This window comes from Hyla sarda, chromosome 1 (genome assembly GCF_029499605.1).
Source record: "Hyla sarda isolate aHylSar1 chromosome 1, aHylSar1.hap1, whole genome shotgun sequence".
NCBI classification, from domain to species: domain Eukaryota; kingdom Metazoa; phylum Chordata; class Amphibia; order Anura; family Hylidae; genus Hyla; species Hyla sarda.
The window spans coordinates 611,073,337-611,100,435 of NC_079189.1; the positions used below are offsets into that span (position 1 = coordinate 611,073,337).

A 27,099-nucleotide genomic window follows, 5' to 3' on the forward strand; every position below is an offset into this window, starting at 1 on the left:
AGGACACATAAGTCAGATATGGATATAAAGAATATTAATGAATCATTTCTAAGCTTAGTTAATAACTACATTTCCATAGTGTAACGCCCGAGCGGGTGTGGATCCATTGTGCTACTTACTGGTTTGGCTTTGGGACAAACTTGGGAGCAGAGTCTAAGTATTCCACTGGTGTTTACCTTTTATCCCGCTCTTGAATGCAGAAGCTGGACTTCAGCTGCAGGAGAGATACCAGGTCGCTGCCATAAGAATGGTCCCAGTTAAGTGGCAGCCGGCCGAGCACCAAAGGATATAGGCAGGATGGGGAAGCTGATGCTGTAGATGGTAAAAGTGCAAAAAATAGTCTGATGTAGCAGATTTATATATATATATGTTAATAGCAGAGCTGAGTAGCTCAGAAGCAGCCAGGTGGTGTTAGCCTGCTCAGAATACAAAGCCGTGGTTGACAGTCTGGGTCATATACTGGAGAATAAACAAGGCACGGCAGGAACTGACAAAGGCAAAGTCAGGTAACAGGTTTGGGTCAGTAACATAACAGAACAGACACTTTCACTAGTAGACAGGTTACAATATTACTCAGGCATCAGGAAATGGGTGGAGCAGAGTCATATAGGTGGTGCATGGCAGGGATTGGAGGTGGATTGGAATCGGAGACGTGCATGAACTCTTAAAGAAATAGAACATTCTCACAAGCGGCCACTACAGGATGCACCAGAAAGAGTAGCGGGGAGGGGGAACTGAGTTTGGCAGCTCTACAGAGGTAAGCAGCGGAACGTGCTCCATGCCAGTCACCGACATTACAAATAGAACAACAAAAATCACATGAATTAGTTTACATAACCTATATGGATATTATTCTGGAAAGAAAACCTGACACCAAATGGTATAGAATGGGCAAATACCTGATCTTTAGATATATGAACACGATATATTAATACACTCTGCACTACTCATCCATCATATATCTCTGGTAGGTATTTAAGGTAAAGCACAAGATATAGAAGCTGTAGTACTCAAAATGAAATGAGGAACACTTACAATAAGTTCCTTGTGCGAATTTTAGGCGAAGAGATACATAAATGTAATCTATAACCATCATCTAGGTGCTTTATTATAGATCAGAACCTTTAAAGGGGTACTCTGGGCAAAAATATCTTATCCCCTATCGAAAGGATAGGGGATAACATGTCTGGTCACGGGGGGCCCGCTGCTGGGACCCCCGCGATCTCCCTGCAGCACCCTCTGGGCTTCTGAGACGGGGACGTGACGTTACGCCACGCCCCCTCAATTCATTTCTATGGGAGGGGGCGTAACGGCCTCAATGTCCTCTCCCATAGACATAAATGGAGGGGGCGTGACGTCACGTCCCCGTCTCAGAAGCCCAGAGGTTTCCGAAACATCAGACGCAGTTATGCATAGAAAGCGGGTGCTGCAGGGAGATCGCGGGGCGTCCTAGCGGCCGGACCCCGCGATCATACATCTTATCCCCTATCCTTTCGATAGGGGATAAGATGTTTTTGCCTGGAGTACCCCTTTAAGGGGTACTCCAGGGAATTGGACTCATCAGAGATTTATCCTCAACCCACAGAATCGGGGATGATTGTCTGATTGTGGGGGGTCTAACCATTGGGATCTCCTGTATGGGGCCCCAGATACCTATGTTTCCTTGATGTGCTCCAGTCCCCACCTTCTTGGATAAGAGCAGGTGACCGCCCTCTCACCAAATCACCGGCGGCAGTGATGTAGTGCCTCAGCCGGTGATTGGCTGAGTGGCATCACTTGCTCTTATCCATAAACACCGGTTACATCTACCTCTTTAGGACATAGCATTGCCTTATGAAGGGCATGCATTTGACAGGGATTAGCCATGTGAAAACATTTTTCATGAATAGTACAGTGGTCCCTCAACATACAATATTTTTTTGCAACATATTTTTATTCAACATTTTCAGAATAACACAAAAACATATCAGAAATATCACGATCCCCATCTGGGAAAAATAACGGACCGCGATCCAACATACAATACAATAACTGTCTTAAAAATGACAAATACTGAGGTGCTGTAGTGAAGTGATGTAGGATTCCCTCTCTCCCCGAGGATTCAATAAGCTGAATCCTTACAGTCTAAACTGAATCAGGAAGCTGTAATGCCCCCAGCGTCCCTTTCAATGATTCCGTAAGGTACCATGTGGTGTGTCTAAAAGGATATACTATGTCGGCTACCTCCCGGGGATTATAGTGTGTAACAATGAACGGTGTCCACTTTTCGAAGAAACGTGCCGTGCCAGAGTTGCAATGGCGTTCAGCATCCAATCTGTCTACCCCTAAAAAGAACTTCAATTGAGTTATCAATAATTGCAGGTCCGGTACCCGGTCCTCCAACCACCGGAGAAACAAGCATCGGAGAGCAACCAGCAAGACCACATGTATTATTTTAGGGATCCTCTGGATCCCCGTCCGATCCTCCTCCGGAGGACGAAGCTGGTGAAATATAAGGGTCTGAACCTTAAAAGGAAGACTTACCCGCCAGTGGTCTCTGATGTAGGAGCAGATCGAGCGCCAGTAGCCAGCCGAGTGAGCACAGTCCCAGATCCCGTGAAAAAGATTTGTCATAGGTGTAAGACATTTGGGGCAGTGTGTTATACGCTCAGGGAAACAAGGCGACGGTGGGATATTAAAGCCGTACAAGGCTGCGTGGGAAACTTTAAAATAGGTCTCCCTCCATCGTTCATTGATAACCTGTTTACAAACCGCTTCCCATCCCGTAAGTATAGTCTCATGAATGTCTGGGTCCCCAGTCCATCTCTCCCATGTGGTAAACAGGCGTTTTGGGTCGAATTTTAAAAGTCTCCCCCGTAAAGCTAGGTATAATTGGGAAATGGAAGTCTTCCTCGGACCATCCCCCACTATGTCATCAAAAGAGTGGACAGGGGCTTCCACTGTCAGGTTCCTAAGTCGGGTCGAACAAAAGGAGTATAATTGATTTGCATAGATCAATTGAGTTTGGGGTAAAGAGAATTTTGTTACCATCTCTGCAGGTGAAAGCCATGACCTTCGATCCTCGTCCCACAAATCACTAGCCCTCAAAACCCCCCCCCCCTCTCCCAAAGAGCAAGCCAGGTAGATGAAGTCCCTTGAGAGAATTCAGGGTGTCCTCTGAGTGGCATTCGCTTGGACAACAAGTGCGATAGGCCAAAAGTCTTACGGAGTTCCTTCCATGTAATAATGGTATCCCTAAGGACCTGCGAGCTCTTGACCTGCGGGGGTAGCTTAGTGTAGGAAGTATGCAGTAGGGCTGTCAATGACCACGGTGCCGCCTGCTCTCGCTCAATCAATAGGTTAGAGAAGTATGATGAATCATGCAACCAATCCATCACATTGCGGAACAAGCATACCAAGTTGTAACCCCTCACATTGGGAAGGTTGACCCCCCCTTCCATCCTACACAGCATCAACTTTTTAAGCGCAATTCTGGGTCTCTTCCCATGCCATATGAATTTAGTGAATGCTGCGTTGAGTGTCCTGACATCTACGTGCTTCAGCAATATTGGGAGTGTCTGCAGAGGGTAAAGTAGCCTGGGAAAACTTATCATCTTCACCAGATGACAACGTCCCATAAAGGACAGCGGAAGGTCTTTCCACCGTGCCAACTCGTCCACTATCTTCTTAATCACCGGGGTAAAATTCAACGCATATAGTGTATCCGCGGTTCTCCCTATCCTAATCCCCAGGTAGAGAATGGAAGAAGTGCTATAAGTGATCCCTAAATCCCCAGCCATCCGCTCCCAGTGAGGCTGGCCCTTCCCCAAAGGAAGGAGCACACTTTTGGATGCGTTCACTTTATAGCCCATGAAACCTTCCACCCCGGCTAGAAAAGACAATACCTTGGGAACATCCCGCCCTGGGTCATCCAAGAACATTAGCACATCATCTGCAAACAAGGATATTTTGAGTTCTCTGGAACCCACCGCTATACCCTTGTACGTGTCCAAAGCGAGCAAAAAGCGCGCCAAGGGTTCAATTGCTAAATCAAACAAAAGGGGCGATAAAGGACACCCCTGTCGTGTCCCTCTATGCAGTTGGATATATGGAGACAAAAAGCCCGGGGTATACACCCTGGCTGCCAGGCCAGAATAGAGGTTTTCCAGGAAACCACTGAACCTCCCTGTGATACCAAAGCGTTCTAGAACCAAATGCAACCAATCCCACCGGACATTATCGAACGCTTTTTCCGCATCTAGAGCGAGCAGTGCAGGGTGGGGCATAACCGCAGGCCTTCTGCCTACACCATCCATGACCGCTAGAACCTTCCGTATGTTCGTGACAGCTGAACGCGTTTTTACAAAGCCCACTTGATGATCCCCTATCAACTCGGGCAACAGTTTCGCTAACCGGTCCGCTAATATTTTGGTAAGTAATTTAACATCCTGATTAATAAGTGATATTGGACGATAGGAGCCAGGATCTAGCGGATCCTTGCCCGGCTTGGGGAGAACCTTAATGAAGGCTAGTTTTGCCCCCGCCGACAAGTTTACACCAGATAGGACACCATTAAAGTAAGCCGTCAGGGCAGGAGTGACCTGATCAACTAGGGGTTTATAAAATTCCCCCGGATAACCGTCCGGTCCCGGGGCCTTCCCATTGGCTAGAGATCTGATAGCCCCCCTAACCTCTTCTACTGTGATGGCTATGTTCAGCTCTCGTCGTTGGTCCTCAGACAACTTTGGGAGACTCACTTTTTCCAAAAAGTCCCGGCCCTCTGTACCTGCGTCAGGTGGAGCGGAGTACAAGTCCGCATAGTAAGCACCCAATAGAGCACTTACAGCCTTCGGGTCTCTACTAATTTGGCCCTGGGTGTCCTTCAGAGCAAGCACATGCGCAGATGAATGTGGACCCTTCGCTAGTCTAGCCAGCAAGCGACCTGCCTTGTTTCCCTGTTTAAACAGCTGGAGATCGTAATGTGAGCGATAAATTCGCTCCCTCCTGTCTAACCATAGTTCATAGTCGGCACGTGCTGTCTGCCACGCCAGTTTATTGGGGGGGGTCGAGGAAGATACAAACTTGGAATATGCTGCGGCTAAGCGAGAACTGGCGGCCGCATGTCCCTCTTGCGACTTACGCTTTAACGTGGAATGATAGGCCATTATTTTACCTCTCAGGACTACCTTGGCTGTCTCCCAGAAAAGGGCAGGGTCCCCTTCATGTTGGGCATTGTCAGTTTGAAATTCCAGCCACCACCCCCGAAGAAGTTCTTGAAAAGACTCATCCTTCGCTAAATAAGAAGGGAAGCGCCACAAAAAGTCAGTCCCCTTCGGGTGTGATTGCCGAAACTCCAACACTACAGGGGAGTGGTCAGAAATGATCAGGTCGGAGATGTCCGTTACAGTCACCCTAGGGCAAAGGGAAGGACTTATCATGAGGTAATCAATTCGGGACCAGGAATTGTGTGTGTGGGAGTAGTGCGTATACTCACGACCATCGGGATGAAAATGTCTCCAGGCATCCACCAAGCCTGTACTGGACAGAAACGGTTGCAGGACCCTGTCACTCTGTCGGATGGCCACTGGCGTCGATGTCGCCCCTCTCCTGTCCACCAGAGGATCCACCACCGAGTTCAGGTCACCTCCAACCACTACCTGCAGACCTGCTGAACTAGTTAACTCATCTGTTAGGGAGCGAAAGAAAGAGGCGTTATCTCCATTCGGTGCATATACATTATAAATAGCATAAGATTGCTCGCCATGTATTAAGGAAATATGGGAAAGACGTCCCGCATCATCATGTGTATGGGAGATTAAATGGTGTTGGAATGCCTTGTGTATCAGAATCAATACACCCGCCTTTCGGTCCACCGCCGGGGAACCATACACACTACCCACCCACAACTTCCTCATTCTAGGGAAATCGGTTGCGGTCAGATGTGTCTCCTGCAAAAGAACCACATCCGGCCTCAAGCGCTTGAGATATCGAAGGATGGACATTCTCTTCTGAGGTGATCTTAGACCCTTCACATTCCACGAAACAATTCTACACATCGTGAATACAGTGAGGAAGGGTAACAGTAATGCACAGGGAGACGTAGGGACACAACACAAAAACCCACCCAAGGGAAACTCCCAGGACTATGGGCAGACAGGGGAAGAGCAGGGATCGCCAGCGCAAGTTATCGAAGTACCTCAGCACATGACAAGAGCTCGCAGAAGGGGAGCGCCACAGTAATCCTGAACCTTTCAACTTAGAGTGTGCCCCTGCCTGCGCAGCTCGTAAGAAAAAAACATTTAAATTATAAAAAAAACATGAAAAAACCATATCTGTAACTCCAACAGTGAGGGAAGCCCTGTGTGGAAAAATGGCAACCCCCTGACTGGATGTGGACTTCACTTTTTTCAGACATGAGAGGAGACAGGAACACCCCTCCCCACACCCACCCGTACACCTGACCCCGCCCCACTCCCGAAACATACCCATTAACGATATACAAAGAGCCGCCATGGTCCAATCTGTAATAATGGAACAGTCCCCTCAAAATATTATGGCCAATAACTCAAAATCTCAAGTCCCAAGAGTCAAGCACGGGGGATAAGGATGAACAATACCCGTTATACAGTGCAGTCCTATATTCTCAGCCGTGGTAGAAATGAGAGTAGCTTCTATGATGTCATCCTGGATCAGCTGCTCTGCAAGACCTCATGTCCGTGTACTTTATCGGAAGCTGGGGGAAAAGAAAGAAAAAAGAGAGGGGGGGTGCGTGGAAACAATAGCTGGAAGACCGGGATTCAGTCCGGTGACGAGGATCTGCTACTACGGCTTCTGCTCCTCCGTTTTGGAGACTTCTTTCTCTTCCTTCCCTCTGCAGGTGATCGGTCCCTCCCCTCCTTACGACGGGCGGGTCTCTGTGCCAGGGGACCTTGATCTCTTGAGGGGTCCTGGCGGGCAGGTGAATGTCTGGGGTGTCTCTGGTGGTCCACTAGCACATCTCGCAGTTCCACCTCGGCTGCTGACGGAGTCTGGTAGGAGCGAAAAGATCCATCCGGCATGTGCACTTTTAATGTGGCTGGGTATTGCAGTTGAAAGCGGCGTTTGGCATTGTATAAGGCAGTGCAAACATTGCTGAAAGCTTTCCTTCTCTTTGCTACATCAGCCGAAAAATCTTCAAATATCAGCATCTTCTTGTTACGGAATGTCAGAGGTGTTGTGCGCTTTCGAAACGCTCTCAGGATGCTAACCTTGTCGTTGTAGTCGAGCAGTTTAAATATGACTTGACGCGGACGGCTATCTACACCCGCCTTGGAAGCAACATTACGGTCAGGCAATTTGCCTATACGGTGTGCCCTCTCCACCCTGCATTTGTGTGGCAGACCCAGCGCCTTAGGTAGATCACTCTCGCAAAAATCTTGAAGGTCCGCAGGAAGGAGCGACTCAGTAACGCCTACCAAACGCAGATTGCTGCGCCGTGAACGGTTCTCTAAATCTTCCAGCTTTCCGCTAACATAGCATAAATCTGTGTCCATTTGGCGCAATTTAGTAGCCAGGCCGCTGTTCTCATCCTCAAGCGCAACAATTCTATGCTCCATCTCGCCAATGCGGCCCTCCTGAGCGCCCAAATCCATGCGTATCTGCGTTAGGGTGTCACGTATGGTATTTTCTAAAGTTCTCTGTATCGTGGGGGTGATGAGAGAAACTAGCGCTGCGGCCAGTGCCTGTAGATCAGGGTGGGCCGGTAAACCCCCCACAGAGGGTCCTGCGGCCATGGCATCTGAGAGCTGGACCCCCAGACCAGGGGACTCTGCAAGTTGAGAGAACAGGAGTTGGCTACCAGTCACTTCCATTGCAGCAGAAATAGAGGCGCCGTTTGTGGTCTCGTGCTGAGGGGTAGGGGGGCGGGGGGGCCCAGAGGGCGCAGGAGATGCGTGCAATCCAGAGACTGCCGGGCCCTGAGGTCCCTTGTGGACAAATTTATCCATGACTTGGCTGTTATGTCCGTTATGTAGTCACTCCCTAAAGTCAGTGTGGGAATGCCCTGTTGCAATAGCAGCTCAGCAGGGAACAGGGAAGAATAGTCAGTGGTGGCTCAGAGGGGCCAAGATGGCGCTGAGTGGCGCTGTGCAGGTAACCAGCTGAGTGCACCCGATGAGGGCCCCCTCTACCCGCCCCGGAGCTTGTCCTGACTGCGGGCACCTGTTTTTGTGCTCACCGGGTTTTCTGCAGTCTTCCTCAGGCCGCCCAGCTGCAATCCCGGTCCTCTCTCCGGCACCCACTATCGCAGTCAGCTTCCGGAACTCCGAGATCGCTGCGCTGCCCGGTAAAGCACGGGGAGTGAGATCTTCGCTGCTGGCTGGTCTCCGGAGCCCTCACGGGGGAGCAGGTTCGTGCAGGGACCGCGAGCGGGGCAAAGTCGCCCGGTACTGTGCCGTTCTGGGGTGTGGGGTACAGGAGCTCCGTCCCTCCGCTCCTCACATGGCCGCGCCGGAACCGGAAGTCAACATACAATATTAAAGGGGTACTCCGGTGGAAAACCTTTTTTTTTTTTAAATCAACTGGTGCCAGAAAGTTAAACAGATTAGTAAATTACTTCTATAAAAAAAAAAAAATCTTAATCCTTCCAGTACTTATTAGCTGCTGAATACTACAGAGGAAATTCTTTTCTTTTTGGAACACAGTGCTCTCTGCTGACATCACGAGCACAGTGCTCTCTGCTGACATCTCTGTCCATTTTAGGAACTGTCCAGAGCAGCATATGTTTGCTATGGGGATTTTCTCCTACTCTGGACAGTTCCTAAAATGGACACAGATGTCAGCAGAGAGCACTGTGCTTGTGATGTCAGCAGAGAGCCCTGTATTCCAAAAAGAAAAGAATTTCCTCTGTAGTATTCAGCAGCTGATAAGTACTGGAAGGATTAAGATTTTTTAATAGAAGTAATTTACAAATCTGTTTAACTTTCTGGCACCAGTTGATTAAAAAAAAAAAAAGTACCCCTTTAACTGCTTGCAGACACAGGACGAGCCGGCTTGTCCTGAAGCTAAACTGTCACAACACGTAAACATGCTGTGACAGAGAAGTGACTTCAGGTGTCATAGACAGCTGTTCGTCGCAGACATCGGCCACGGGAACCTGGCCCTGCCCCCTGTCGCTGTGATTGGTCAATTAATCCAGATTGACCAATCACAGCAAAGACAGTTGAAAAAACTGCCTTTCACAGCTCCGATCTCCTCAGTGCAAGGAGATCAGTGAGAAGATCAGAGCTGTGTATCTCTGCACAATAAAAAAAAACAAAAACACAAAGACCCCTAAACAACCCCGTTACCCCTCCTAGTGATCCTGTGTAGGTGACATCAACTGTCTTGGACAGCTGATTGTCACCATGCACAGATCTAAAAACTGTGGCCCTCTAGATGTTGAAAAACTACAACTCCCAGCATGCCCAGACAGCCGTTGGCTGTCAGGGCATGCTGGGAGTTGTAGTTTTGCAACATCTGTTGGGCTGCAGTTTGGAGATCACCACTTAGGAGCACACAGCAGTACAAGGTGCTGCAAAAAAAGGAGGAGCACCAATCAGGGGTTTAATAGTTTCCCGGCCTTTCAATGTGCGCTCACAAGTTGAGCGCGCATTATATCCGCTGGGTCCCGGTTGCTCTTAGCAACCAGGACCCATGCTAATGCCGGACACCGCCGATCGGGCAGATGTCCGGCATTACCTTTTTAGACGCGGCGATCAAAGTTGATCACCGCGTCTGACAGTGAAATTACAAGCATCCCGGCTGCTCAGTCGGGCTGATCGGGACCATCGCGATAAAATCGCGATGTCCCGATCAGCTGGGACGCAGCAGGAGGGTCACTCATCTGCCTCCTGTGCGTCCGCTCGTTAATTGATTGCTCCAAGCCTGAAATTCAGGCATGAGCAATCAATCGTAGATAACACCGATCATTGCCATGTTAATACACGGCAAGTGATCAGTGTCAGGATCAGTGTGTGCAGTGTTATAGCTCCTATGGGAGCTATAGCATTGCACAAAAAAAAAAAAAAAACACACATGTGGTATCGCCGCGTGCGTGCGTGCATGTCCGAAGTATACAAATATATCGATCCTCATTTGAAGTGCTCAGTCTATGGCGTACGCACAAAAAATAAATAATCCATAAATAAATAAATAATAAAATTAAATAAATACTATAGCATTTGCTATAAAAAAAAAGTTACGTTAATAAAGATCATTTAACCCTTTCACTAATAAATGTTTGGTTCATCCCCCTTTTCCCCATCCATACAAAAAAAAAAAAAACATAAAATACTGTATTATAAACACACATGTGGTATCGCCGCGTGCGTACATGTCCGAAGTATAAAAATATATCGTCATTTGAAGCGCTCAGTCTTTGGCGTGCGCGAAAAAAAAAAAAAAAATTTAATAAATTAATTAATTAAATAAATAATAAAATGTTATAAATACATAAAATACATAAATAATATTAGGAATAATTGAATAAATACATTTCAAAGTCCAAATTAGCGTATTTTGATCACTTTTTCTACTGTATATATGAATAAACAGTGATCCCAAAATCCGCTCAAAACCACAAGGGTACTGCAGACAACTTCAGATCACGGCGCAAACTATGTGAGCCCTCATACAGTCCCCACTCATTTACCCGCTCCTCACCCCACCACACTAGCACCCCCCCTCTCCCCTTATCTCCCCCTGCCCACTGCTGCCGTGGCTGCTGCTGCCGCCCCCTTTTTCCTCATGCTTTTCCAGTGCTCCCCATGGTTCTTGCAGCCACTGCGCCCCCCCCCCTCGCCTCCCAATCACCTCTCCGCCCCGAGTTCCCAAACACCCCCCCCCCCCGCTGCTGTCCTTCTTCCTCCTGCCTCTCCAATGCCCCCGTGGAGGGGTAGGGAGTGCTGCGGCGGAGTGCCCGCGACCCGGCGGTCTCCAGCGTGCCTTGTCCCACGCCTGCGGCGGTGGTGAAGTGGTTCCTCCAGCTGTTGTCCTTCTTCATCTTCGGGAATTGGTGAGTGTTCTGATGTGGGGCTTGGCCCCTTCCCCAGTTAGTGTGCTTATGGCTGCGTTCTGTGCAGTGTTCGTCCTTTTGTTCCCGTGTGTTTGTTGAGTTTGGGTCTTGGATATGGTGTATGTCTGTGTTGGTCTCTGGTTGGGAGTTGGGTACGTCTCTTCTTGACGGGGTGCTTTGATATGGTATCATTTTCTGCCGTGCGCGCTTGGGTGAGTGGTCTTTTGGCCGGGGTTTGGCGGACTTAGCTCCCGAGGTTTGTTCCTTATCCTGAGTTGGTGGCCGCCACCCGGTTACGGTTTTGTTTCTTTTGGTTTTCACCCCCTTTGTTTGGTTTATCTCTCCGCTGCTCCATTTCTCCTGGTGTATTTGTCTGATGTTTTTCCTGTTTTGCTCCCAATCTCTTGTAGGCATGGGACTCCTGTATGTCGTGCTGGGGTCTTGGTAGTCGGTGGGTTTCTGCCATGCTTGGGTTTTGTTTGTGCTTTTTCCTTGGTGTTGGTTGTGGGACTTTGGGTGCTTGCTTCGGCAGCTCATGTTCTAGAATTGTAACGATACTGTGTGGGTTGGCGTGGTCCCTGCGCTTGGTTGCGCTCTAATTTGGTGATACTTTTCTTCTTTTCTAGGGTGTGATTTGAGTGATCGTGGCGTGTTGTCGGTCTGACATTCGGGGCGTTGTCACTGGTATTATCTCTTTTGGCTTTCTTCCTGTGCTCGGCTTGTTGCACCTAGTTCTTCGCTGTTTGGAGTTACGATTTATTTTGGGGCTATGCTCCCTGTGGTCGGTATTGGGTGTTGACGCTTTGTCCTGTTTTTCTCTGGTAGTGGTTCAGGAGGTTGCTCCCTCTGGCGGAGTCGGAAGGTTTGCTCGTGTGGCCGGCCCGTGGGTCATCGTGCAGAGTGGTGTGTTTTTTGGTCCGCTTTGGTGGCTCCTGCGACTTGGTCGCACTCACGGTAAGGCGCTTGTGAGTGGTTGGTGTTGGTGTGGAGGCCGGGATGGCTACAGTCGAGGAGGGTCCCAGAGGTTCCAGATGTCTCTGTGGATAGGGGATTTGTTTCTCATACCTGGTATTGCCCCTTGTAGTAACCTTAGGAGGCTCTGATGTTTGTTTTCCTATTTCGATTTAATAGGATGTGATAACGGAAGTTAACTGCTGTGTCACCTCTCCAAGGAGGTTCGAGATTTTGGCTGTGTTCTCCGTGCATCCAAATAACATTATTAGTATGTGATGCTGGGTACTCGTCACCTGTTCATGTGAATCACCTACTATTCAAAAAAAAAAAAAAAAATGGGCGGCTTTCCCGCTGTGCTGCGATCTAGTGGGGTGCGGTTGCCGCACGGCGCATGGCGGGGGGGTTGATTTTTCTTTTCTGCTCTGCGGTTGGTGGGATGTAGGTGTATACCTAGGGGCTGGGCCCGCGAGTGGGTGGCCTTGCTGTCGGCGACCGGTTTTTCCTGAGTTTTTGGGTTGCTTGGTGGGTCGGATTTTGGTTATCGCTTTTGCATCGTTTTTCTGATCCGAGGTTTTGCGCTGGCTTTTTTCGGGGCTATGTGGATGGGGCTCTTCCTTTCTCCTTGTCTCCTTCTATGGGACTTGGGTTTCTGATGTGTTTTTGGGTGCCTATTTCGTGCGTTTGCAGGCCCGTCGGTCCAAAACTGCTTAGGTGATCCGGGACACGCAGCTTGTGCTGCATGAGGGTCCGCGAATTACTGTTTTTTCCGGTTGTCGTCCTATTGTTGACTGGGCGGTGGCAGGCCCCCCTCCCCTTTTTTAATTTTTGCTCCCCTTCCCCGATTATTCAATTTCAGGTTTTTTGTCTGTTTTGGGTTTTTTGCTTTTCTTTGATAGGATGGGGTGTTGTGAGTTCGGGATTCGCTCTCTTTTTGTGTCGGGCCGGCGGGGGTGGCTGGGTTTCCAGAGAGGGTAGTGCAGCGCGTGGGGCGCTGGCGATCTGCATGTTGTGTTGCTATTTTCACCCAGTTTGTGTTTCCCATATGTATTTTGTTTTGCGAGCGGCTTTCCGCAAGGTGGTGCGAGTGTTGCGGCACTCTTCACACAAGAGTTATTAAAAATAAACCGTTGATATCCCATAGGGCACCCCTGTGGGGGAATGTACATTTACCTCGCCTACAAGGGTTACAGGAGGCCGGGTTCTGGGGTTCTCACGAGTCAATTTAGTGATTCACTTGTTCCGGGAGGATCAGGTTTTCCTCTACTTTGCGGAAATGAAAGAAAGAAATGATATCCCTGGCAGTGCCTTTTATAGGTATCTCCAGCTTCCCATGTGGTCCAAGCGCAGTTTGGCTCCCTGACATTTACTCCTGTGTTTTCTGAAGTGGAGATTCTCCTGGGCACCGCGGACCTCAATAAACCTCTCACCCAGTCCTATGCTCTAAGGGTGGTTTCGCACCACGTTTTGTACTTACGGTTCCCGTATACGGCTGGGAGGAGGGAGGGGTGGGGCTTAATCGCGCCGCCCGCACTCAGACATATAGGGGAACCGTATTTAATGCATGTCTATGAGCCGACCGGAGTGGACCGCAGCCTTCGGTCGGCTGCGTTTTCGAACATATGCGGTTTCCCGACCACAGGCAAAAACGTGGTCGACCGTGTTTTTGCCTACGGTCGGGAAACCGCATGCGGCCGAAAACGCAGCCGACCGGAGGCTGCGGTCCACTCCGGTCGGCTCATAGACATGCATTAAATACGGTTACTCTATACGGCTGAGTGCGAGTGCCGCGATTAAGCCCCGTTCCCCCCCTCCTCCCAGCCATATACGGGAACCGTAGTTACAAAACGTGGTGTGAAACCACCCTAACACTTATCATAAATGGGTGGCTGATATACCTGACCTGTCCGAGGGCCAATGGAAGGAGGTTGAGGGCTCCTATTATTCCACTGTGGTGAGTGGTAGGGACCTGCTGATTCAGTCACGGTATGTTTAAAGGTTATATTATACGCCTGCTAAGATGAAGCGTATAGGGGTGTCTTCCTCGGATTTATGTTTCCGTTGTTCTGTGGAGGTAGGTACTTTTCTACATACGGTCTGGGAGTGTCCTGTTTTAGCCTCTTTTTGAAGGGAGGTGATGGGGTTCTTGGCGGAGTCATTGGGATGTGTGGTAGGGTGCATGTATGCTTGTTTGTTATTGTGGGGCCTCCCTGGATGGTGCTGAGGATGCTTCCTTCCGTGATAGAATGCTACTATGTCATACTCCTCCTGTTGATGTGATGGCGTCGACTTATGGACCTACAGGGGTACTGGTTGTGGGTTGCACTTTTCTGTGCTGTTTGTTTATTTTATGCAAAATTTATAAATAAATACTTTAAAAAAAAAAATGATTTTCTTTCAAAATGTGATGTACCACATCCAGAAGAGATGTACCAAAATGTGATGTACCACATTAAGATCCAGAAGAGATTGCAGCCATAAATAGCTCTATCACTATCCAGGAAGTTTATAAGGCCCTGGCTACTATGTCGAAGGACTCAGCCCCTGGGACAGATGGCCTTCCTTTTGGGGTATATGTAGAATTCAGAGAGGTGCTCCTGCCATCTCTCTTAAACGTGTTCAATGAATCCTGTATTAGTAGGTCTCTCCCATTGACTATGCGTGAAGCAAAGATAATTCTGCTATTAAAAATGGGAAAGAACCTTCTTTCAGCTGATTCATATAGACCCATCTCTCTATTACATTCAGATGCCAAAACTATTGGCAAGGTTTTGGCAATGAGATTGGCCAAGGTTTGTAACAAAATTATTGCTACTGACCAAACCGTCTTTGTACCGAGCCGAAATATTCATGATAATTTGATTAAGCTGTCTGCTAATATTCATATGCCGGAGTAGGGGCTCCGATCCATCCTGTCGATAGATGCCATGAAGGCCTTCGACAGGGTAGATTGTAGCTACCTCAGGCAGGCGATGGAGAGGTTTGGGTTGGGTGGCAGATTTTTGGAATGGGTCAGGGTCCTGTATGATCAACCTTCAGCTCAGGTTATAGTCAATGGGAATCATACAGAAACATTTAATTTGGAGAGAGGGACTAGACAGGGGTGCCCCCTGACCCCCCTTCTATTTCTTTTATACATTGAACCCCTTGCTATAGCTATTAGGCAAACGGAGGAGATGGGGGGGTTTGGTATTTACAGTAAGGATAGTAAACTCTTGCTCTACGCAGACGATCTGCTTCTTACGCTTCAAAATTCTGAAAAATCTATCCCGAAAGCTATGCAGACAATTGAGTGTTTTGGGAATTTTTCTAGATTGAAGGTTAATTGGTCCAATTCGAGCCTATTACTGTTTGATATAGTTAGTAGTTGAGTTGGGGTCGGGCTGGAAGTCTTGGAGTCTGACAATACTATTGAGTATCTTGGGATATCAGTTAGAATGAACCCAGGCCTTTTTCCTGAACAAAATGTATCCCCTTTATTAAATCAAATTAAAAATAAAATTGATCCATGGCTTAGACTTCCCATTGCAATGGCAGACAGGGCCCCTATCACCAAGATGATATTACTCCCACAGATTCTTTATATGGTTCGGTATTGGTCTTTTTGCTGATTACACAAAGATATGTAACAGGGTTGATGTTCCTAGAGGGATCCGCCAAATGGAAAAGGATTTAGGAAAACCAGAAGAATGGTCAGAACTCTGGCAACTGAAATGTAATGTGGATAAGTGCAAGATAATGCACCTGGGACATAAAAACCCTCGGGCAGAATATAGAATATGTGACACAATCCTGACCTCAATATCTGAGGAGAGGGATTTAGGAGTAATTATTTCGGAAGATTTAAAGGTAGGAAGACAATGTAATAGAGCAGCAGGAAACACTAGTAGAATTTTTGGATGTATAGGGAGAGGTATAAGCAGTAGAAAGAGAGAGAAGTGCTCATGGATGTATAGGGAGAGGTATAAGCAATAGAGAGAGAGAAGTGCTCATCCGCTGTACAGAACACTGATGAGACCTCACTTGGAGTATTGTGCGCAGTACTGGAGGCCGTATCTCCAGAAGGATATAGATACTCTAGAGAGAGTTCAGAGAAGATACTAAACTAGTACATGGATTGCAGGATAAAACTTACCAGGAAAGGTTAAAGGACCTTAACATGTATAGAAGAAAGAAGAGACAGAGGGGATAGGATAGAGAAAACAGTTTTATATTAGAGGTACAAAGGTTTCTGCAGTAATATCAGGAAGTATTACTTTACTGAGAGAGAAGTGGATGCATGGAATAGCCTTCCTGCAGAGATGGTCGCTGCAGATACAGTGAAGGAGTTTAGCCATGGGATAAGCATAAGGCTATCCTTCATATAAGATAGAGATAGGTATAAGGCTATCCTTCATATAAGATAGGGATAGGTATAAGGCTATCCTTCATATAAGATAGAGATAGGTATAAGGCTATCCTTCATATAAGATAGGGATAGGTATAAGGCTATCCTTCATATAAGATAGGGATAGGTATAAGGCTATCCTTCATATAAGATAGGGATAGGTATAAGGCTATCCTTCATATAAGATAGGGATCGGTATAAGGCTATCCTTCATATAAGATAGGGATAGGTATAAGGCTATCCTTCATATAAGATAGGTACAGGGACTATTCATAGTATTCAGACTATTGGGCAGACTAGATGGGCCAAATGGTTCTTATCTGCCGACACATTCTATGTTTCTATACTAAATGTATCTCCTGTATGGATATCAGAAAATGGTTCCAAGCTCTTATTTCTTTCTTAAATTCACTACTTTGGGGCAGGAAACGCACGAGAATGAAATATGTTTCTTTAACATTAGCTGAGCACGATGGGGGTTGGGCACTAGTGTTGCTTGCGAATATTCGCAATTCGAATTTTAATTGCTAACATCGCATATTAGTGAATTCACGAATATTGCGAATATAGCATTATATATTTGTAATTACGAATATTCAATTTTTTTGTGCATATGCAAAAATTAAGCGCATATTCGTGAATATTGAGCCCTCCCTTCTTTCATGGTATAGGGAACTGTGACTAGTGCATTAACTAGTTTTTGCCCATTGAAACCAATAGGCCCATTGTGGTCTATGGGGATGTCACGGCATGTAAAACAGTAAGATAAGCAGGACCGTTTCCACAGCACAGTGGACGCGAGACCACCACTGGGAGTCCCGGACAGGGTGTTACAGTGTTGTGGTCAGTGGCGAAAGGCTGGGCAGTGGCCAAAGGCTGTCTGGGCATGCTGGGAGTTGTAGTTTTGCAACATCTGGAAGGTCACAGTTTGGAGACCAATGTTACAGTGGTGCCCAAACGGTAGCCCTCCAGATATTGCCAAACTACAACTCTCAGCATGCCTCGACTGCCCAGGCATGCTGGGAGTTGTAGTTCTGTAACATCTGTCCCTTCAGATTTAGCAATTTTCATGAAATTTTTGAAAATTGCTGCTCTACTTTTTTCAAAAAGTAAAAATATGTCCATTTTATGATGCCAACATAAAGTGGACATATTGTATTTGTGAATAAAAATAAAATTTATTGTGACTATCCATTTTCCTTACAAGTAGAGAGCTTCAAAGTTAGAAAAATGCTAAATTTTCAAAATTTTCATAAAATTTTGGGATTTTCACCAAAAAAGGATGCAAGTAACGCCGAAAATTTACCACCAAAATAAAGTATGTCACGAAAAAACAGTCTCAGAATCAGAATATTCGGTAAAAGCGTTTTCGCATTATTAATTCGTAAAGTGACGGTGGTCAGAATTGCGAAAAAGGGCTCAGTCCTTAAGGTGAAAAAGGGCTCAGTCCTTAAGGGGTTAAGAAACACCTTATTTTCTGTCCGCCAACGCGAAATTCTCTAATAGTGCCCCTCCCGAGACTAGACTCTGGATCCGCCCCTGGTTGTGGCTAAACTTTACTTTCCTGGAAAAGTTTCTGAGTTGCCCATAGCAACCAATCAGATCGCTTCTTTCATTTTTCAGAGGCCTTTTCAAAATTAAAGAAGCAATCTGATTGGTTGCTATGGGCAACTGCACAACTCTTCCTCTACACTGGTTTTGATGAATCTCCCCATAGAGAGAGATTTATCAAAACCCAAAACCTGTCCAGAGGAAAAGTTTCTGAGTTGCCCATAGCAACCAATCAGATCGCTACTTTCATTTTTCATAGGCTTTTTCAAGAATAAAAGAAGCGATCTGATTGGTTGCTATGGGCAACTCAGCAACTTTTCCTCTGGACAGGTTTTGGGTTTTGATAAATCTCTCTCTATGGGGGAGATTCATCAAAACCAGTGTAGAGGAAGAGTTATGCAGTTGCCCATAGCAACCAATCAGATTGCTTCTTTCATTTTTGAAAAGACCTCTGAAACATGAAGGAAGCGATCTGATTGGTTGCTATGGGCAACTCAGAAACTGTTCCAGAAATAGAGGATGCTAACTTTTTGTATCTTATATGGAATTATTCCTATATTCATACATTTTGGAATCATCGATCTGATTGATAAAAGGTATAACATTAAGATGGAACGAGACCCTTAGATGCTTATCCTTGGAGATGTCGGGGATTCTATATATAAGAAAAGTTTAATTAGACTATTTCCTTGTGCAAAGTTGCTGTCCGGGCATGCTGGGAGTTGTGGTTTTGCAGCGGTTGGGGGTTCACAGCTTAGAGACCACTGCTATAGAGGGTGCAAATGTATCTGAGCCCTGGAACTCAAATAATGTGAAATATGAGATGATCAAAATGGAGCCCCTGCACTAATTACTTGGGTTCTGGGGTCTGTAAGGTCCATAGTAGAAACATCAGGTTCTTTCCATAGCAGATACTAAATCATGGCAGCTCTAAGAAACAAGCAGTCATCGTGACATCAGACATGTGATGTCATAGACAGCTGGAGTCCTGACATTCCACTGACAGCCGCCCGATCCTTCATTCTGTAGATTGGTACAGTGCGATTAGCAACTTCTATTTCTTCTTCTTGACTGAGATGGAGCTAAAAGGTTTGGGGTTCGTCCCCCTTCTGTTGGCGTTTTGGTGTGCGGCCTGGCTTGCCACCAGCTACATCGTGACGGTCGTCCTCGGCCATGCAGCCTCGCCACTGATGAGCATCAGGTAAGATAAACAAGCACAAGATTCTTATTTCATGGGTTGGGAGTGAGGAAATATCCATAATAACATTGGTTTCTTTTCCTTCACAGTGACGTGGGAAATTTCTTTCCCGAAAACATATTATTCAGAATTGGATTCATAGGGACGTCCATTGGCACTTTGGTACTAACCTTTCTTATTTATAAGTATATGGTTATGCATACTGAAGAGTTCAGGGGTCATCAGGTCCTGATCCAGAGGATCCTGCTGGCCATTGTGTGGGCCTCCTGTTTTGGTACAGCTGTCATGCATGTATTGTCCCCCGAAGAATATCCCAGGATACACTTTGTCAGCACGATAATTTCCATTACATGTGAAGCCTTATACTACCTTGGGCAGTCCATCCAGATGTATAAATTACCAGGAGCAAACAAAGTCATCCACCATAGTAGATGCACCTGCTGTGGCCTGACTTTTACCTGCGCAATTTTCTACTTTGGATATAAAACATTACAGGAATTATTCCATAATGATGAAGACTGGGACGAGATCCGTGAAATCACCACCATAATCATCGAGTGGGTGATGCTTCTACTGATCCTGATAAACACCGTGACCTATTATTCCACCATGCAGAGGTTAATGTTAACCGTCTCCAGGAACAGCTGCAAACTCTCTCTTAGAGTAAGAATTGATGACTTCGGGGTGTAGACCACCACGGGGGCCATCAAGTGGACTTCTGGGAGAGATACTGCACAGGACACGGAAAAACCGGGGGGACTACATATGGTGCCAGTAATCATGGCACAATAATATGAGCTGGTGAAATTACCTATACAAAAAAATAAAAAAACATAAAAACTAAAATATTGGTGTGTGACCTGTAATACTTACCTTATATACTCGAGTATAAGCCAAGTTTTTCAGCACCATTTTTCGTGCTGAAAACGCCCCCTCGGCTTATACTCGAGTGATCTCTCCACCTGTCAATCCCTTCTCAGTGGTCTTCAACCTGCGGACCTCCAGATGTTGCAAAACTACAACTTCCAGCATGCCCGGACAGCCATCGGCTGTCCGGGCATGCTGGGTGTTGTAGTTTTTGAGACCTCTGGAGGTCCGCAGGTTGAAGACCACTGCGGCCTTCGTCATCATCCAGCCCCCCCCCTTTTGTTTTGTACTCACCTCCCCTCGGCGGGAAGTCAGGGTGAGCTGGTCCGGGCCATCTATGCTGCGGGGACCGTCCGGTGGGGAGGGTTAGTCGTTGTGGGCTGTGCATTTTCACCGGGGAGCCCTCTTCTCTGCGCTTCGGGCCCGGCCCCGGACTAGTGACGTTGCCTTGACGACGACGCACAGGGACGTTCATGCGCAATGTCCCTGTGCGTCGTCGTCAAGGTAACTTCACTAGGAACAGCTCACCCTAACTTCCCGCAGAGGGGAGGTGAGTACAAAACAAAAAGCGGGGGGGGGGGCTGGATGATGATGAAGGCTGCAGTGGTCTTCAACCTGCGGACCTCCAGAGGTTTCAAAACTACAACTCCCAGCATGCCCGGACAGCCGATGGCTGTCCGGGCATGCTGGGAGTTGTAGTTTTGCAACATCTGGAGGTCTGCAGGTTGAAGACCACTGATGAAGGGATTGACAGGCGGTGATGATGAAGGGGGGGGATGATGATGAAGGGGGGCGGGAGGCTAACGAAGGGGTGGGATGATGACGAAGGCCGCAGTGGTCTTCAACCTGCAAACCTCCAGAGGTTTTAAAACTACAACTCCCAGCATGCCCAGACAGCCGATGAAGGGGGGGGGGGGATGATGACGGGGGTCTGGATGATTACATGGGGGGGATGATGTATTTCCCACCCTAGGCTTATAGTCGAGTCAATAACTTTTCCTGGGTTTTTGGGGTGAAATTAGGGGCCTCGGCTTATATTCGGGTCGTCTTATACTCGAGTATATACGGTAGATAGAAAACCAGAATCAAATTCATCATTATAACCCCCCTCTGCATTACCCTGTTTATTATTTTCCAAGCAAGCACTTTGTTCTAATTCGCCCACTCTCTGGCGTGCTCCTTGTATAAGGTGTTTGGGATACACTTTTTGTTTAAAACGATCCTCCAGGTTATCTAGTGGTTGCTGCCATTTTTGTGTGGAAGAACAATTCCTTCGGATTCTTTTCATTTGACCGAATGGAATGTTCTTCTTCCATTGTTTCAGATGGCAACTGTTAAAGTCGAGGTAGCGGTTATATCCACCTCCTTAAAATAGGTGGCAGTATGCGAACAGCCATCCTGAATATAGATATTTAAAGGGGTACTCCGGTGCTTACACATCTTATCCCCTATCCAAAGGATAGGGGATAAGATGCCTGATCGCGGGAGTCCCGCTGCTGGGGACCCCCGTGATCTTGCACGCGGCACCCCGTTTGTAATCAGTCCCCAATGCGTGTTCGCTCCGTGTCTGATTACCGGCGACCAGAGGGTCGACGGCGTGTGACGTCACGCCTCCGCCCTCGTGTGACCTCACGCTCCGCCCCTCAATGCAAGCCTACGGGAGAAGGCAGGAAAATGACCCTTGGGATAGGCGCTGCTAGCTCTGATAGGAAGGATGAAGCAAAGCCAGAGATACTGGAAAAAGTCCTCAGCGGGACATTTATTAAGTACAAAAAATTAAAAACGGATGAGATGACGCGTTTCGGGAGGATCCCTCCCATCCTCAGATCAGGATAACAAGATAGCAGTGTTGACAGTTTATATTGCCCCAAAATGGGCGCCAAAGACAGGGGGGAGGAGTTAACAGAGTACAGGTAAAATCACAGTATAAGGTACAAAAAACATTAAAATAATACAATACATATATAAAGCATTTCTAAAAATACATATTTATTGAATTCTAATATAAAAAAGATATAGTGTTGGTGAACAGGTGTGTTATGATAAAACCGCAGTGGGCCGGAAATGACCCACCGCGGTGTGAAATGACCCACCGCTGGGCAGAAGTAAAAGGGAAAGAAAAGTGTATATTGTATAATTCCTGAGGGGAGAGAGTGATATGAATGGTATGAAGGGGTAGAGAGCACGGATATGGATGCGGGATGGAAGTTGGCAGAGTGTGGAGTAGGGATCGACCGATAATCGGTGCAGGTTAGGGCCGATAGCCGATAACTTATACCGATATATCGGTATAAGTTATCGGCTATTTAACCCCCTGCGACACAGCTGCAGATAATTGATTTAAAGCGGGCGCTTTAAATCAATGATCTGCAGTGGCTTTTGCGGGGCCATAGGCCGCCGCCACCCGCTTCTCTCCCCCTACCTGTCAGGGTGGTCCGGGCCATCCATCCTTCCTTCCTGTAGTGTCCGGGGGCGTTCCGGGTGAAGAGTGAACCGGTCCGGGCTGTCCTTCTTCTCCGGGGGTCCTCTTCTCCACTCCGGGCAGGCTCCGGCCTAGTACGCTGCATAGACGCCGCCCGTGCGCAGCGACGCACCTGACGTCACGGCGTAGAGGCGTCTATGCAGTGTACTAGGCCGAAGCCTGCCCGGAGTGGTGAAGATGACCGCCAGAGAAGAAGGACAGCCCGGACCGCTTCACCCTCCACCCGGAATGGCGCCGGACACTACAGGAAGGAAGGATGGATGGCCCGGACCACCCCCATTACGGGTAAGTTTAACTTTTTTTATTGACTCGGAGGGTGGGGGAGGGGCCCGAACGGTATAGCGGTATGGGCAAAAATCCATACCGGTATACCGCCCAGCATCACGGTGGGGGGTGCGACGCGGTGGGTCGGGGGTGCGGCGCGGTGGGTCGGGGGGGTGGCGGTCGCGATGCGGTGGGGGCAGTGCGGGGGGCAGGGCATTATCGGCTTATCGGCAAGGTAATTGTCGATACCGATAATGCCCAAAATCGTGATTATCGGCCGATAATATCGGCCATACCGATAATCGGTCGATCCCTAGTGTGGAATAATAGTCATAGGATAGGAGTAACGGCTGAGCGTCTGACGGGTGACCAGTGTTGTATACATAGGACACACGGCATGTAGCGACATAATGCACTATAGTGGGTAATATTGAGAAAGAAGTTATATAGTTATACATATATAGACAGGAGGTATATGGAGTATAGGAACTAGAACGTGTAGTGTGTATAATGCCTGGTAACATAATAAGGAGTAAGGGACAAATCATAATATGGGAGCCATTTTGCTTAGGAAGGTCAGGGTGGATAAAAGAGGAGGGAGTAGTTGGTGATGCGTACTACATAATATATTAATGAATGATAGTGATAAATAAATGACTAGACTAGAATCCGTGATGTAAGCGGAGATACGTATAGAGATAATATGGTGGTAATATAAATAATAGTATCATACATGGAAGTACATGAAAAAACATGATAGTAGTGAGAAAATACAATATATAGGGGGTAAGTCGGTCATGAATAATAGTATAGATAATAAAAAGATGTATATGATATATAATAAAAGATATATAATAAATATGGAGGCAGAGATATGTAGAGGGATATTATGGTGGTATTATAAATAATTAGTGGGTAGTATAATACATGACAAAAATATGATAGTAGCATAAAGATAATAAAAAGGTATACAAGAATAACTATATGGAATTATATAATGAATATAAAATAACACATAATACAAGGACCCAGTTCTTATTAGAAGACCATGGTGTAATAAAAGCATGACATAAAAAATAAATAAGATCGAAAATAATATTAATATTAAATGAAGCGTAATACAAAAGTCCACGGTGAGATGTGGGCCTGTGGATAATTAAAGGGAACATTCAATCATTTCGTTAAGGCCAGAGGGGGCCAAGGTTTGTAGTTTATAAATCCAGTAATTCTCTGTGTCGAATCTATGCGGATTATCTGTGGACATTTGTTCTATGGGGGTGATGGAAATGACATTGAAATTACGGTTGTGGAGTTCAGTAATATGTTTGGAAACGCTGTGAAGGAGGAAACCATTGGTGGCGTTATTCCTATGTTCAGTAATTCTTTCTCGTAGGCACCTGATGGTCCTCCCTACGCATTGAACACCACATTGACATTCAAGCAGATAGACAACATACTGGGAGGAACAGTTTAGAAGGGTTTTAATGGAGAAGGATTCACTCGTGGGTTTAGATGTGAATGTCTTGGCTCGGTGTTTAAGGTTAGCACAGCATTTATCGCGAGCGTGCCCACATCTATAAGCACCAATTGTGGAGAGGAAATTCACGGGTCGTGGGCTTTTCATCTGCTTGGAGCTACAATGTTACGTAGGGTCTTACCTCTCCTATATCTAATACCGGGTATTTTAGGGATTGTGTCTCGTAAAAAGGGGTCATTCAATAAAATCGGACAGTGTTTATGAAGGACCTCTTTAATAAGTTTGTGCTCCCTTGTAAAGGTCGTGATGAAGTTAGTAGACCAGTCTTGTTTCTTTTCCAAAGGTCATTTTCCTGCCTTCTTCCATTATCCACTCCAGGATGACTCAGTCTTCTCCTGCAACCCATTGGCTCAGCAGCGGCTCGGACCTCTAGCACCCCATCTGTGGGTTACATGCGCATTTATTACTACTACCAGGTGAGCAGCCATCTATAAGCTTTGCAGGGTTGCCCCCCACTCACCACTCATTCCACCCTTGGGTAATACACGAGGCGCCGTTTGTCTGTCTTCTTTTTCTTTTCTCCACAGAACCTTCACCACAGGCCGTTCGCAGAAACGTGCCAGAAGAGTTTCTCTGCTCATGACCGAGGCGACCGTTACTACCCTACCTTCATTCGCCACAATGGACCTCAAGAACACAAGACTGAAGAACAGATCCATGATGTTCAACACTTTGGTGTCCTCTACACACCCCACAGGAACAGAGATGCATCCCTCTGATTCCCCCGGTACTGTGCCTCCTTATGATCTTGACCAAATGAAAAAAACTGTTCTTTGAACTAGAAAAACTAACATCAGAAGAAACACACCATCAACTTGACAGCGCCTTTCTCAAGGTATATTTGACTGAGAAAATTGTTCCTAGGGGTCTTAGACTAAGACCCATTGCATCCTTCAAAGAAGACACCACTTTTTTCAGTAAATGGGAAAACGCTCTGAATATCTGCTCTACCACTTTACTACAACTGAAAATGGGACTCCGTTGTAGAGCTGATTTCCGACAAACTTAATCATTGTATTTTTTCACTATCCAAGTTTCAACTTCTACCTGAATATAGTGAGTGGCAGTCGTCCCACAAGGAGAAAAGCAGTAAATTAGAACAAGATATCCTACAAAAGAAACTCACTAAACTCAAGAGAGATAGGGACGACTACCGAAATAACAACATTAAGTACTGGCTTAAAACCAGCACACCGACCGATACCAAACAAACCAAACACTCCCGCAACAGATTTCCCCCCCCCCCCGCCAGCGCCACAACGTCAAAACCTTCAAACCCTCAAACAATAAAACTCCTTCCCAACCATCCCACATCACCACACAGAAGCCCCCTCCACCCAGAGTAACCCCACACTCTGGTACCCCCTACATACCCAGACTGCCTACCACCCACCACTCAACACTTCATCCAGTACCCAGACATATCAACACTAGAGATGAGTGAACTTTTAAAAAATTCGATTCAGCCGATTCCCCGGATGTTCCGGAAAAGTTTGTTTCGTTTAAATTTTTTTTGCAGCAAATCTATATTTAAAAAGGCTATTTCTAGCCTACACACAGCCTCTATAGGGGTATAGAACACTTTGTTGTGTCCTAAAACGCATATGGAGTGTTCTGGGGTAGTGAAATAATAGTTATTCAGAATAACACGCAGATTACCGGCATCGCTCTTAGAATCACTGCCGCACAGCAGCACAATGACAGAGCCTGGTGGTGGCATCAGTGCCAGGAGACCATATAGTGACTGAATGACATAGCGTCGACATAGCGTGGCAAGAGGAGACCATTTAGTGGCTTAATGGCACAGCATGGAGGTGTTGGCAGCATGAGGAGACCATATAGTGACTGAATGGCACAGCTTGGAGGTGTTGGCAGCATGAGGACACCATATAGTGGCTGAATGACACAGTGTGGACATGTTGTCAGCATGAGGAGACCATATAGTGGCTGAATGACACAGCGTGGAGGTGTTGGCAGCATAAGGAGACCATATAGTGGCTGAATGACACAGCGTGGAGGTGTTGGCAGCATGAGGACACCATATAGTGGCTGAATGACACAGCGTGGAGGTGTTGGCAGCATGAGGAGACCATATAGTGGCTGAATGGCACAGTGTGGAGGTGTTGGCAGCATGAGGAGACCATATAGTGGCTGAATGACACAGCGTGGAGGTGTTGGCAACATGAGGACACCATTTAGTGGCTGAATGACACAGCTTGGATGAAGCTGAAGCATGAGGACACCATATAGTGGCTGAATGACACAGCATGGAGGTGTTGGCAGCAGGAGGAGACCATATAGTGGCTGAATGACACAGCGTGGAGGTGTTGGCAGCAGGAGGAGACCATATAGTGGCTGAATGACACAGCGTGGAGGTGTTGGCAGCAGGAGGAGACCATATAGTGGCTGAATGACACAGCGTGGAGGTGTTGGCAGCAGGAGGAGACCATATAGTGGCTGAATGACACAGCGTGGAGGTGTTGGCAGCAGGAGGAGACCATATAGTGGCTGAATGACACAGCGTGGAGGTGTTGGCAGCATGAGGAGACCATATAGTGGCTGAATGACACAGCGTGGAGGTGTTGGCAGCATGAGGACACCATATAGTGGCTGAATGACACAGCTTGGATGAAGCTGAAGCATGAGGACACCATATAGTGGCTGAATGACACAGCTTGGATGAAGCTGAAGCATGAGGACACCATATAGTGGCTGAATGACACAGCTTGGATGAAGCTGAAGCATGAGGACACCATATAGAGGCTAAATGACACAGTGTGGAGGTGTTGGCAGCATGAGGAGACCATATAGTGGCTGAATGACACAGTGTGGAGGTGTTGGCAGCATGAGG

At 47.0% G+C, this 27,099-nt stretch overlaps 2 protein-coding genes across 2 annotated transcripts in view; both read left to right on the top strand.

Annotated features, from left to right (window-relative positions):
- LOC130298129 (oocyte zinc finger protein XlCOF7.1-like) overlaps nt 1-27,099 on the top strand; it is a 116,284-nt gene that overhangs the window by 27,523 nt on the left and 61,662 nt on the right. The window lies entirely within an intron of this gene.
- LOC130298475 (DNA damage-regulated autophagy modulator protein 1-like) lies at nt 18,945-20,051 on the top strand. Its single transcript, XM_056551341.1, has 2 exons — nt 18,945-19,101; nt 19,188-20,051. Exons 1-2 carry the CDS (start codon nt 18,977-18,979, stop codon nt 19,786-19,788), a joined length of 726 nt encoding a protein of 241 aa, XP_056407316.1. The 5' UTR covers nt 18,945-18,976; the 3' UTR covers nt 19,789-20,051.

What these genes read in the sequence shown, in the direction of transcription:
- LOC130298475 (XM_056551341.1), top strand. Translation starts at nt 18,977, where the DNA reads ATGGAGCTAAAAGGTTTGGGGTTCGTCCCCCTTCTGTTGGCGTTTTGG. An exon ending in TCGCCACTGATGAGCATCAG is followed by an intron (nt 19,102 to 19,187) that starts GTAAGATAAACA and finishes TTTCCTTCACAG; the next exon opens with TGACGTGGGAAATTTCTTTC.